The sequence below is a fragment of the Miscanthus floridulus genome, chromosome 14 (assembly GCF_019320115.1).
Source record: "Miscanthus floridulus cultivar M001 chromosome 14, ASM1932011v1, whole genome shotgun sequence".
In the NCBI taxonomy this organism is placed as follows: Eukaryota; Viridiplantae; Streptophyta; class Magnoliopsida; order Poales; family Poaceae; genus Miscanthus; species Miscanthus floridulus.
This window is the reverse complement of record NC_089593.1, coordinates 75995576-76009136: the sequence shown is the minus strand read 5'-3', so window position 1 is coordinate 76009136 and position 13561 is coordinate 75995576. Positions and strand designations below refer to the sequence as shown.

Genomic DNA, 13561 nt, shown 5'->3' with positions numbered 1-13561 from the left:
GTAGAGATAGCAACACATTAGCAAAACCGTAATTGCACATTTAGATAGTTTATCTTTTGCATAGGTTTTGCTAAGGTTAGAAAAAGAGGCCATAGTTTGGAGTTAGAATTTTTAAGTTACCTAATTCACCCCCCCCCCCCCCCCTCTTAGGCATCATGGTCCCTTCAGGCATCACACGCCAAACCCTCAATAGGGGTGCCTCTAGAAGCAAACACTCAAGCAATGCAACCACCAAGAGTAACAAGCCAAACCCACAGCGAAACACGAATAGCAAGTGCCTCTAGATGCAAACACTCAAGCAATGCACTTGTATTCTCTCCTAATCTCACAAAGATGATGAATCAAAGATGGAGAAGAGTGGGAGGGCTTTGGCAAAGCTCACAAGGTTGCTATGTCAATGCAAATAGCCTAGAGAGCGAGCTAGAGCCAGCCAAACGATATTTATAGACACCCCCAAACAATAGAGCCGTTAGCTCAATTATTGGGCTGACTATGGGATGACTAGACGTGCAGGTCGTGTGCACCGGACGTGTCCGGTCGCTGCGTCTAGTCACTGCTTGACTGCCATGTGTCCCATTCAAATGAAGTAGCCATTGCCACCCAAAGGCCCTCTCTAACATGCTCTGACACGACGCATCAGACGCACTTCAGCGAAGTAATCGGACGTAGGAGGGGCAGCGTCCGATCGAGTCTAGAGAGCTCCTAGAGCCGCTCAACTACGATCGAACGCGTCCGGTGTGGCCAACCGGACGCAGGAGGGGCAACATTCGGTCGAGTCCAGAGAGCTCTTAGAGCCACTCAGCTGTGACCAGATGAGTCTGCTGTGGCCGACCGAACGCACCCCTATGTCTGGTCCTCTCTAGACCAACACCCGCGCCCCACATCACCATGACCTAATGCTAAACAGTGATTGCTCAGTGTCCGATCACTGCTACGAGCCAGAGTTCGGTCACCTCGGCAACTCTGCCTGCGCCTGGCCAGAATACCGAACACGTTCGGTATAGATATCGGACGCATCCGATTATGTCGGGAACACTGTCGCCTGAGATAGATACCGAACGTGTCCGGTCCTATTGTCGAACGCGTCCGGCACCCCGTGACCAGCACATTCAACTCCTTTTCTTCACCACTTCTTCTCCTTTACAAGTGTGCCAACACCACCAAGTGTATCACCTTGTGCACATGTGTTAGCATATTTTCACAAATATTTTCAAGGGTGTTAGCACTCCACTAGATCCTAAATGCATATGCAATGAGTTAGAGCATCTAGTGGTAGTTTGATAACCGCATTTTGATACAAGTTTCACCCCTCTGAATAGTACGGCTATCGATCCTAAATGCGATCACACTCACTAAGTTTCTCGATCACCAAAACGAAAAAGCTCCTATTAAGTTTCACCTTTGCCTTGAGCTTTTTGTTTTTTCTCTTTCTTCTTTTCCAAGTCTAAGCATTTGATCATCACCATGCCATCACCATCATCATGATTTTCACCATTGCTTCATCACTTGGAGTAGTGCTACCTATCTCATAATCACTTTGATAAACTAGGTTAGCACTTAGGGTTTCATCAATTCACCAAAACCAAACTAGAGTTTTCAATCTCTCCCTTTTTGGTAATTGATGACAACCCTTTTACAAAGATATGAACTGAAATTCATTTGAATCCATATTGCTTGCCCAAGCATATTTACCATGTGTAAAAGGATATGGACAAGTTTCATGAATCCCAAACGATAGCAATTGCTCCCTCTACATATGTGCTAAGAGTTTGGATTGTAGCTTGCACATATGCTTAGATAGGAAATATAGGAGACAATGTCAACCAAATGATGCTAAGGCGTAAGAGATGGACCTTTGAAGCATGATACCAATCGAAGTGCACCAATATACCATCCTTAGCACCATTAGTAACTAGACATACACAAAAACTAGAATACACCATGAGATCAACATTAGAAACAAGGGTCTAGTTTCCATAAAATGAGCATAAGTCTAGTTTCTTAACCTATGCATGCTAGTTTTTCATTTCATTATTCAATCCTATAACTAGCATATACCATGCAAGCATAAATATTGAAATTTAAAACTTGTGCCATGCAAGCAAACATATGAAATGCACATTCAAATGCATCCACCAAGTTTATGAGCTTGCTCCCCCTACTTGTGTGCTCAAAATTTTAATTGATCCCTTACTTTGTCATATCTCTCCCCCTATGTCAATTTCTCAATTTCATATCTCTCCCCCTATGTCAATTTCTCCCCCTTTGTTATGTTTTTACTATCTTTGTATACTATTTCTCTCCCTTTGTCATAAATGACCTCAAAGGTTTAATTTTAAATAGGTTGAGATTATCAATGTCAATCAATGGGGTGATGATCATTTTCCCAAATTTGGTCCAATCTAGATCACTTGCCAAAGATATTTAACTTGATTTGATCCAAGGACAAGCTTCTTCACACCTTCAAATAAGGGTTATCTTGTACCATGTTGAGTTAAACACTTATAGCTCATTTTCTAGATCAAACACTAGGTTTCCAGGCCCACAAATACGTCATATGCTACCACTAGACTAAATTAAGCATAGAAGCAATAGTGGTACCACACAAACATCAAGATCATTTGATTTTTCATGAATGAGCGTATTAAATGTGAAAATGACTAGATGCACTAAACATGTCCTTAGCAAGGATGTATGCCATGCCAATCAACTTTTACCTTAGATTGCTCAAAGGAGATGCATGTCATATAAGTGGGGGTGCATCAGCACATATTTGAGAAATCCAATATGTTCAACTCATTCCTTAGCTTGCAAAACCTTTTCTCATCCAATGGCTTGGTGAATATATCGGCAAGTTGATCTTCAGTGCCTACATTCTTAATGCAAATGTCCCCTTTTTGTTGGTGATCTCTAATGAAATGGTGTCGGACATCAATGTGCTTTGTTCTTACATGTTGAACCAGATTGTTGGTTAACTTGATTGCACTCTCATTGTCACATAGCAATGGCACTTTCTTGAACTTGATTCCAAAGTCACTCAAAGTGGCCTTCATCCAAAGTATTTGTGCACAACAACTACCGGCGGATATGTATTCAACTTTGGCGGTTAATAATGCAACACTATTTTGCTTCTTTGATGACCATGAAACTAGTGATCTTCCCAACAATTGACATGTGACCTAGGTGCTTTTCCTTTCAACCTTGCATCCCGCATAATCCGAGTCAGAGTAACCAACTAGCTCAAACTTTACTCCTTTGGGATACCACAAACCAACATTTTGTGTATGCTTTAAGTATATCAATATCAATATTCTCTTTATAGCCTTCAAATGACTATCTTGGTGAGGCTTAAAATCTTACACACATGCATACACTAAACATGACATCCGGCCTTTATACGATCACATAGAGTAGGCTTCCAATCATAGACCGATACAATTTTTGATCCACCATATTGCCACTTGCATCACTATCCAAATTGCTATTTGTCCCCATTGGTGTGCTAATGGCTTTGCTATCACTCATGCCAAACTTCTTGAGCATGTCTTTGATGTACTTGCCTTGACTCACAAATGTACCATTCTTCAATTGCTTGATTTGAAGACCAAGGAAGTAACTTAATTCTCCAATCATGGACATTTCAAACTCATTAGCCATCATTTTTCCAAAATTTTCACAAAAGTCTTGATTGGTTGATCCAAATATGATATCATCAACATAGATTTTCAACACAAATAAGTCTCTGCCAATCTTCTTTGTGAAAAGAGTGGTGTCAACCTTGCCATCATAAACCCTTTAGAGAGTAGAAAGTCCCTCAATCTCTCATACCATGCTCTAGGTGCTTGCTTCAAGTCATACAATGCCTTCTTCAACTTGTACACATAGTCGGGCTTCTTATCATCTTCAAAACTAGGAGGTTGCTCAACATATACTTCTTCATTGATGTAACCATTGAGAAATACACTCTTGACATCCATTTGATAGAGCTTGATGTTGTGGGCACAAGCATAGGCTAATAAGATTCTAACTGCTTCCAATCTAGCAATCGGGGCATATGTTTCTCCAAAGTCAAGACCTTCAACCTGTGTATATCCTTATGCTACCAATCTTGCTTTGTTCCTTACTACTATCCCATCTTGATCTTGCTTGTTTCTAAAGACCCATTTGGTTCCAATCACATTGTGTCCCTTTGATCTCTCTACCAATTCCCATACTTGATTTCTTGTGAAGTTATTCAAGTCTTCATGCATAGCATTAACCCAATCAACATCCTTCAATGCTTCATCTATCTTCTTTGGTCCAATGGATGACACAAATAAGAAATGCTCACAAAATAAAGCTAATCTTGATCTAATTTGCACACCTCTTGAAGTATCACCAATGATAGTGTCCAATGGATGATCCCTTGCAATATTAGTTGGTTGGAGGATTGGAACTTGATTGCTTACACTTGCTTGATCATTGGGTTGAGATGATGCACTAGCCACTTGATCTTGTTCATTATCATGAGAGCCACTTGTACTAGCTTGATTTGTATCATCTTGCACATTTGAGTTAGAGAGCACTTGCACTTGATCATCTTCATCATCATTCACTTACCTAGGCCTCAATTCACCAACATTCATGTTCTTTATGGCATTTGAAAGTTGAATGCCTCTAACATCTTCCAAGTTCTCATTCTCTTCTTGTGAACCCTTGATTTCATCAAATTCAACATCATGAACCTCCTCAAGAGTACCACTATCCAAATTCCAAACTCTATATGCTTTGCTAGTAGTTGAGTATCCAAGTAGGAATCCTTCATCACATTTCTTGTCAAACTTGCCCAATCTAGTGTCTTTCTTCAAGATATAGCATTTGCAACCAAAGACCCAAAATTTGCAATGTTGGGCTTTCTACCATTCAAGAGCTCATATGATGTCTTCTCTTTTAATAGGTGACAATAGAGGCGGTTGCTACAATAGCAAGCCATGTTGATAGCTTCGGCCCAAAAAGATTGACTCACATTGTACTCACTAAACATAGACCTTGCCATATCAATGAGTGTTCTATTCTTCCTCTCAACAAGGTCATTTGATTGTGGAGTGTACTTGGCCAAGAATTGATGTCTAATTCCAAATTCATCACATGACTCATCAATTCTAGTGTTCTTGAACTCACTACCATTGTCACTTCCAGCTCTCTTGATGGTTGTTTCAAACTCATTGTGAATGCCCAAATAATTTGAATGTTGCAAACACATCACTTTTGTCCACTATAAAGAATACCCAAGTGTATCTAGTATAATCATCCACTATCACAAAGCCATATTTGTTTCCACCGATGCTAGTGTATTGAGTTGGCCCAAACAAGTCCATGTGCAATAACTCAAATGCTTTACTAGTGCTCATCATGCTTTTCTTAGGATGGGTGTTTCCAACTTGTTTTTTGGCTTGACAAGAGCTACAAAGCTTATCTTTCTCAAACACTACATCTTTCAAGCCTTTAACCAAGTCATGCTTGACTAATCTATTCAATTGTTTCATTACAACATGACCAAGCCTTCTATGCCATAACCAACCCATGCTAGACTTAGTGAACAAACATGTAGATAATTGACCTTCACTAGCATTGAAATCAACCAAGTATAGATTCTCATATCTAAAGCCTTTAAAGATCAAGTTAGATCCATCTACACTTATGATCTCTACATCATCTACCCCAAATATGCATTTGAATCTAAGATCACACAATTGAGTCACGGATAGCAAATTGAAGTTCAAGCTCTCTACTAGCAACACATTAGATATGCTCATGTCATTGGATATTGCAATCTTACCAAGTCCTTTGACATTGCCTTTACCATTGTCACCAAATATGATACTATCATAATAATCATTGCCATTAGTATTGATTGAGTTAAACATTCTTGCATCACCAGTCATGTGTTGAGTGCACCCACTATCAAGAACCCAATACCTCCCTCTGGCTTTGTAATTGACCTATAAAAGAAGATCAATTCTTTTTAGGTACCCAAACTTGCTTGGGTCCTTGAAGGCTAGTGACCAAGCTCTTTGGCACCCAAATTGCTTTTTTCTTTGAGCCCATCCATAGTGTACCAATAAACTTAGCTTTCACACCATTTGTACCCTTAGTAAGCACATAGAAAGAATTAATCTTAATTGAGGATACATTAGCATTTTTGCTCTTGTTCTTGCACTCATGCTCTTTATAACCAACTTGCTTGCAACTAGTGTAAAACCGACCATTGTTCTTCACAAAACTAGTCTTGTGAGGAGCAAAGGCCATCTTGCCTTTCTTGGAGGTATAGCCCAATCCCTCTTTGTATAGAGAAGCTCTTTGGCTACCCAAGCACATAAGCAAGTGGTCCTCACCACCATAGGCCTTAGCCAAGGTGAGTGAGCTCATTGACCTCCTTCTTGAGGGTCTCATTCTCAACCATTAGTGAGGCATCATATGTGAAACTGTCACTACTAGATGAGGTGGAAGTAGAAATGCTACAAGAAGGGTTAGTGAGAGCAAAAATGATAGGCTTATAAAATGATTCATTAATTAAGTCACAAGTTAAGCCTACATTACATGTCTCAACATGCTCAACTAGTGATATAGCGACCCAAATTTGCTTAGGCCTATTCTTGTTTGGTTGACCTAAGAACATGACTTTCATCTTTCTACTAGAATCCTTTCTAAGCATGTAGTAAGCATTGAAAGCAAAGGGTCTAGCATGCTTGGGCAAGGTTTGTGGTGGTGGAGTTTCACACTCATGAGCAAAGTGACCTTCTTGTCCACACTCAAAGCATCTCTTTGGCTTAGGCTTCGACTTGTGTTGTTGATGTTGAGTTTGAGTTTTCTTCTCTTGATTTGCCAAGAACCCAATACCACTTCTATCCATCTTCATCACGGTATTCATAAGTAGCTCACTTTGAAGATATTGGCCTCTTGTGAACTTGCTCAAACCAGTCTTGAGATGCTCTTTCTCTAACTTGAGTTTCTTGTTTTCTTCTCTAACTTCATCATGAGTTGATAGCCTCTCAAGATTCTTCTCCATCTTGAGCCTCTTGTTCTCTTCTCTAAGCATCTCATTCTCAAGAGCCATGTCATGATCATTGTCAAGTGTCTCCAAGATAATTGTGTTGGTGGTTGCTAGCTTTTCAAGATCTTTCTTAAGCTTCTCATTCTCATTCTTGAGCTTGACATAATAATCATAGTTGTCGGACTCAACCACTTTCTTGCCTTTGTTAGTAGAACCTTGTTCAATGCTCTCAACAATCAAGTCATCACATGATGCGGCTATATCAATCTTAACAACTTGGTTAATAGCATCATGCGGTTCATTGGATAAATACTCATGAGAAAACACAAGATTATCATGATTAACTTTGAGAGTGGTGTATTCTTCTTTTAGCAAGTTGTATCTAGTGGTGAGCTCATTGTGTATCCCCTCAAGTTTATCATGTTTTTCTCTAAGCTCCTTTTTAGAAGTTTTGAGCTCCTTGAGCTTGGATGACACAATTTCATTTTCTTCTCTAAGCTCATCACTAGCTTTTTTGGCTATGTCATATTTTGCTAAAAGAGACTCATTCTCAAGTTTTAACTTTTCATTTTTAGCTCTTGTATGTCTTATGATTTTAGTGTAGTCATTTAGCAAGACAACTAGATCATCATAGGAGTGTGATTCAAATTCTTCATCACTATCACTACCATTTTCATCACCACTACTCTCATCATCACTTTGTACCTTTCGATCACCCTTAGCCATGAGGCATAGGTGTGTAGAGGATGATGACGACGGTGGCAGTGATGATAGTGAAGACCCAATCACAAGGGTGGCCACCTTCTCCTTCTCATTATCAATTTCACCACCGGATGAGCCACTTGATGACTCATTGTCCGTGAGCCAATCACCAAGAATATAAGCCTTGCCATTCTTCTTCTTGTGATATTCCTTCTTTTTGCCATCCTGCTTCTTATATGGCTTGTTTTTCTTCTTCTCATCATCATCATCACTTGAGTCATCTTTCTTGCCCTTGTACTTCTTCTTGTACTTGTCTTTCTTGGGCTTGGGGTATTGATGAGCTAGATGACCAAGCTCTCCATAATTGTAGCAATCCATTTTAGAGATGGGCTTCCTCTTGCTACTAGTGAAGAATTTTTTTCTTCTTTTCATCAAACTTGACACCATTCTTGTTGAGATTTTTGAGCATCTTGGTAGTTCTTCTCACCATGAGAGCAAGGCTTGCATCATCAATCTCATCATCACTTGAGCTATCATGATCAACTTTTGCTTTGCCCCTCTTCTCCTAGCTAGCCTTGAATGTCAAATCTTTCTTCTTGGTGGAAGAAGAGCCATCTTGTGGAGTGATGTGCATGTACATCTCATGTGCATTGATCTTCCCTAATATTTGAGTTGGCGTGGCGGTGGAAAGATCACCTTGATGAAGCACCGTCACAGTATGCCCATACTTGTCAATGGGGAGGACACTCAAGATCTTTCTCACAACATCGGATGGTTGTATTTGAGTGAGTCCAAGCCCATTGACCTCCTCTACAAGAATATTCAAGCGAGAATACATTTCATTAGCACATTCATTAGGAAGCATCTCAAATGAATTTAGCTTTTTGATCACAAGGTGATAGCGTTCCTCATGCTCACTCTTAGTTCCTCATGGAGCGCACAAATGTCCGACCATAGTGCATGGGAGTCTTTGTGGTTCCGCACACGGTTAAAGACATCCTTGCAAAGGCCTCTAAAGGGGGTGTTTTTGTCCTTTGCATTCCACTTCTCGTAATTTGCCTCATCACCAACCGGGTTGGTGGGGTCCTTAGGTTTTGGAAATCCTTGTGTGGCAGCTCTAAGCACTCCAACATCTATAGCCTCTAGGTACGCCTCCATACGAATTTTCCAATAAGGAAAATCATCTCCTCTACCAATTGAAAGGATCAAGATGCCCAAGAGATAGGGTGAATTGGGCTAATTCTAAATTTCTTGCAATAATTAATCTCTACACTTAGCTCATTTCACCCCCTTGTGCCTAAAAGTGTTTATATTGTTCTACAACACAAAAGTGTTGTACCCTAGGTTCCAATCCTACTCTAGCATGACAATTCTAAGAATGTAAAGACAAGAATTAAATTTCTCAAATATAAATGCTCAAAGTAAAGAGAGAGAGAGGAATGCGGTAATGTTTTTCTGAAGTATCAGAGAGTCGCCACTCCTCACTAGTCCTCATTAGAGCTCCCGCGCAAGGGTGTAGCTCCCCCTTGATCCATGCAAGGATTAAGTGCTCTCTACGGGCTGATTCTTTGACACTCCGTCATGGAGAATCGCCTACAACCGCTCACACCAAGGCTTGGGTCATCCACAAGCTCTGTCAGATGATCACCAACCTTCCAATCACCATCGAGTCATCTAGGTGATGGCGATCACCAAGAGTAACAAACACAAACTCTCACTTGACCAAGACAAGCCTAATGAGAAAGGTGGATGCACACTTGCTACTCCTAATGCATTAATAAGGTCCTTAATCTTGGATTATCAAATCTCAATCATCTCATTAGGCTCTTGCTCTCCCTTGCACTCCAAAGTATTTCCTCAGCTGAACAAATAGGCAAGAGAGGTGGATGAGTAGGAGATGTATTTATACACCCCCATTCAAAACATGACCATTGGGGTCTAACTCAGCAACTTTCCACCCTGACCTAACGCGTCAGGTACCTAAAAAACCTCTCTGGATGCATTCTGTTGTTGACCGGACTCACACACGCGTGTGTCCGATCACTATTTCTTCTTAGCGTCCGGTCCTTCTTAGTACAGAGACCCCGCGGCTACAGTTGGCGGCACCTGCGCATCCGGTCCTAACTCTGTGCCAACATCCGGCCATCCTTCTACCCCAGCAGCGCGCGCCATCAACTGACCGGACTCACCAGGACCGAGTTCGGTTAGGGCATCACCATGCGTCTGATCCTCCTATCTTGCTTCAAATCACTTCTAAATCAACAATCTCTATGAATGAAGTTGACTCTAATTGATCTTTGGGCTGTCCCTGAGCTATCTAGTGCTAAGTTTGATAAGTGTGCACCACACCTAACACATTAGACTCATCTAGGTCAAGCTACTAGTTCATACCCCCTTAATAGTATGGTTAAAGGAAAAAACAAAGTCCTAAACTACTCTAAGTGTCTCTGCAATGCCAAACGACACTTAGAACTAGTCAGTCCTTAACCTTATCGTCCATACTTTGAAAACCAAAACGATTTCCATCGACAGGGGCATACAACAACAACAACAACATAGCCTTTCAGTCCTAAGCAAGTTGAGGTAGGCTAGAGTTGAAACCCACCAAGAGCCCCAGTCATGGTTCAGGCACTTCAATAGCTGCTTTCCAAGTACTCCTATTCAAACATAGATCTCTAGATATATCATAAACTTTCAAATCTCTTTTTATTGTCTCCTCCATGTCAATTTCGATATTCCTCTACCTCTACTCATATTATTAGCTTGGCTTAGGACTCCACAATGCACTGGTGCCTCTGGAGGTCTTCTTTGGACATGACTAAACCACCTCAACCGATGTTGGACAAGCTTTTCTTCAATTGATGTTACCCCCAGGCGATCACGTATATCATCATTTCGAACTCGGTCCATTCTTATGTGACCACAAATTCATCGCAACATACACATTTCTGCAACACTCAGTTGTTGAACATGTTGAATCTTTGTAGGTCAACATTCTGCTCTATACAATATAGCCAGTCTAATCGTCGTTCTATAAAACTTGCCTTTTAGCTTTTGTGGTACCCTCTTGTCACAGAGAATGCTAGAAGTTTGTCACCAATTGATCCACCCTACTTTAATTCTATGGCTAACGTCCACATCAATATCTTTATCCCTCTGTAGCATCGATCCTAGATACCGAAAGTTATCCTTCTTAGGCACTACTTGATCTTCCAAACTCACATCTCCCTCCTCCTGTGCAGCTCTGCCAAAGTCGTATTTCATGTATTCGGTTTTAGTTTTGTTCAATCTAAAACCTTTAGACTCAAGGGTCTGTCGCCATAACTCTAGTTTCCTATTTACTCCTATCTGGCTTTCGTCCACTAACATTACATCATCAGCGAACAACATACACCAAGGGATATCCCCTTATATGTTCCTGGTAACCTCATCCATTACCAAGGCAAAGAGATACGGGCTTAAGGCTGACCATTGATGAAGTCCAATTTTAATCGAAAAGTAATATGTGTTACCATCGTTTGTTCGAACACTAGTCACAACATTGACTAGTGTTCGAATAAACAATGGTAACACAGATTACTTTTCGATTAAAACCATAATTGCCCAATCAATCACCATTATCATGACCTAACTCAAATTGTCTCCGCAAAACACACGTTAGTCACAGTAAATTTGTGTCGTCATTAATTATCGAAACCCAATTAGGGGTCTAGATGCTTTCAGTATATATCATATACATCTAGGTTGTTCTTTTCCAAACTGTCCGACTCTTAGATCCTCCAAATGCGTGATCTCTTTTGGACGGCTTGTGAGTTGATCCTTTCAAGTGTTTTCTGATATAAACGTGAGAATGTTCATCCTGCACCATGCCGAGACATTTGGTACCAAACGGGTACTGCAACTCGACACCTGGAGGCTGGAGCTCAAGGTCTGAAATAGGCAGGTGCAGCAGCAAACCATGAGTACCGTCAAGTTCTACCTGCCGCTAATGGTACCGCATTCATTACGAAGGGAGTACCATCAGCCTTTTCGGCAGGCCGTAAACGATCGTGGATTATTTACTGCTGGCTGGTTTGGTGTAAGAGAAAAATACTATTTCAGCTTATAATCCACGATCGTATACGAGCAAGCGAAAATACTGTATCCCATGGCAATTAGCAGCAGCAGTAGGGAGTTCTATCCGTAATATTTGAATCTTTGGCATGACATCAGAATATGCATGCAATTTATGTTTTAAGTTAAAAGTGTTTGAAGGGGGGGAAATTGGTAATGCTGTTAACCTGTCGACTATGGCAAAGGAAAGCTATATCTAGCCCGCATCCCTAACCTGAAACACCGAATGACACGAAAATGACCCAAACAAATGACAATGCGAAGGTGGGCAGAGGCTCTCTCAAAAGCCTTTGGCTCCTACGCATCTTGATCGACCAGTGCTTGGCCTGCAGTTCCTGCATGCCCGGCTCAGCTGGCTCCTGCTGCTAGCCATCCTGCTGCACAGAACAAAGCAAGGAGAAATCAGAGAATGTAAAATGAACCCAACGAATGAGTAATAAAAAAAATCCAAGCACAGCAACAAACACAGCTACTACCTTTAAGGCTTTAACCCCCACAACCAACATGAGCAGAAGGCAGCAACCAAAGAGCCAAGGCCTCGCCTGAGAAGAGCCTCCCCTACGCAATTTAATGGTCGGGCGTTGACATCATATTTGCACGGAGCAAATGCCTAGCACAGATTCATGACATTTACTGCGCCATTAAAACAGTTTCCAATGCAAAACATGCTTAGCACGTTACAGGCCCTGTCCTAGGTTAGTTTAACCATGCATACACAGGCAGCCACAGATGAAGTCCTCAGCTCCTAAATCCTCCTTCCTGGGACCAACTACAAAATAGGTGCCTAGTTGTGGTAGACCGATGACCGCAGAGCATCTTCACCTCCCTCGACAGATCTACCGTCCCATAGTGATGCATGGTTCCAAGAGATGATCAGTTAGCGTCGTACTCAACCTTCCTACCCTCTTCAGCTTGGCATCTCTTCCTGCAACAAAAAAATGCCAGTTGCATTTCTCACATAAAGCATGTACAGGGGAAAAAACATCAAGTTAGTGCACCAACCTCTTCTTCGGGCAATGCAGCGTGCAACCCTTCTCACGATGTTCAATTTCTCCACACTGTTCGCACTATTTACTTGCGCATGGTTCCTCGCTTGTCTTGGTTGTGTACTTCCTCTTCCCAAGTCTTGGCTTCAACTGCGGTGCCAGCAGCTTGAAACCAGGGTCCACCCGAGGCCACTGCGACTTGTCTGTCATGGGTGGAACTATACCGCTATATGCAGCCCTAAACCACTCAACAAAGTAGTAGTCATGGACAAAGGATTCCATGTCAGCATTTGTATCCGTGATTATCCATGCCAGAGCATGGAGGCAGGGCTTCTTGGTTAGTTGCCACTCCCCGCAGCTGCAGGTGTGCTCGTCCAAGTCCGCCACGTGCCTCCATGGCATCATGTCCTGAGAGCTGCCAGAAACTTCACCGGTCTGCAACCCGCATTTAGAGACCTTGATGTTTCTCAAACTCCTTATTTGTGTATTAAGTTGTTGGATAACTGCAGGGAGAATATGGCCAGAGAACTTGCTTCCAATACACCTCCTTTTGTACCAAACCCCCATTGTCACCTGCCTCAACTTATCAATCAAGTCAACCAAAGGCATGCCCTTTATGTTCAGAGTCCATTCTAAGAAACTTTCAGTTAGATTATTATCACCAACATCAGCAGAAATTGTTAATCCTGGTATATTCCCTATAGCCTTCTTCAATTGCTCCATGAAC

At 41.5% G+C, this 13561-nt stretch overlaps 1 protein-coding gene across 1 annotated transcript; it reads right to left on the bottom strand.

Annotated features, from left to right (window-relative positions):
• Positions 1-11990: 11990 nt before the first annotated feature.
• Positions 11991-13557, bottom strand: LOC136505196 (uncharacterized). Its single transcript, XM_066500331.1, has 3 exons — positions 12851-13557; positions 12325-12773; positions 11991-12225 (listed from the first exon to the last, which is right to left on the bottom strand). Exon 1 carries the CDS (start codon positions 13555-13557, stop codon positions 12916-12918), a length of 642 nt encoding a protein of 213 aa, XP_066356428.1. The 3' UTR covers positions 11991-12225; positions 12325-12773; positions 12851-12915.
• Between the last annotated feature and the right edge of the window lie 4 nt (positions 13558-13561).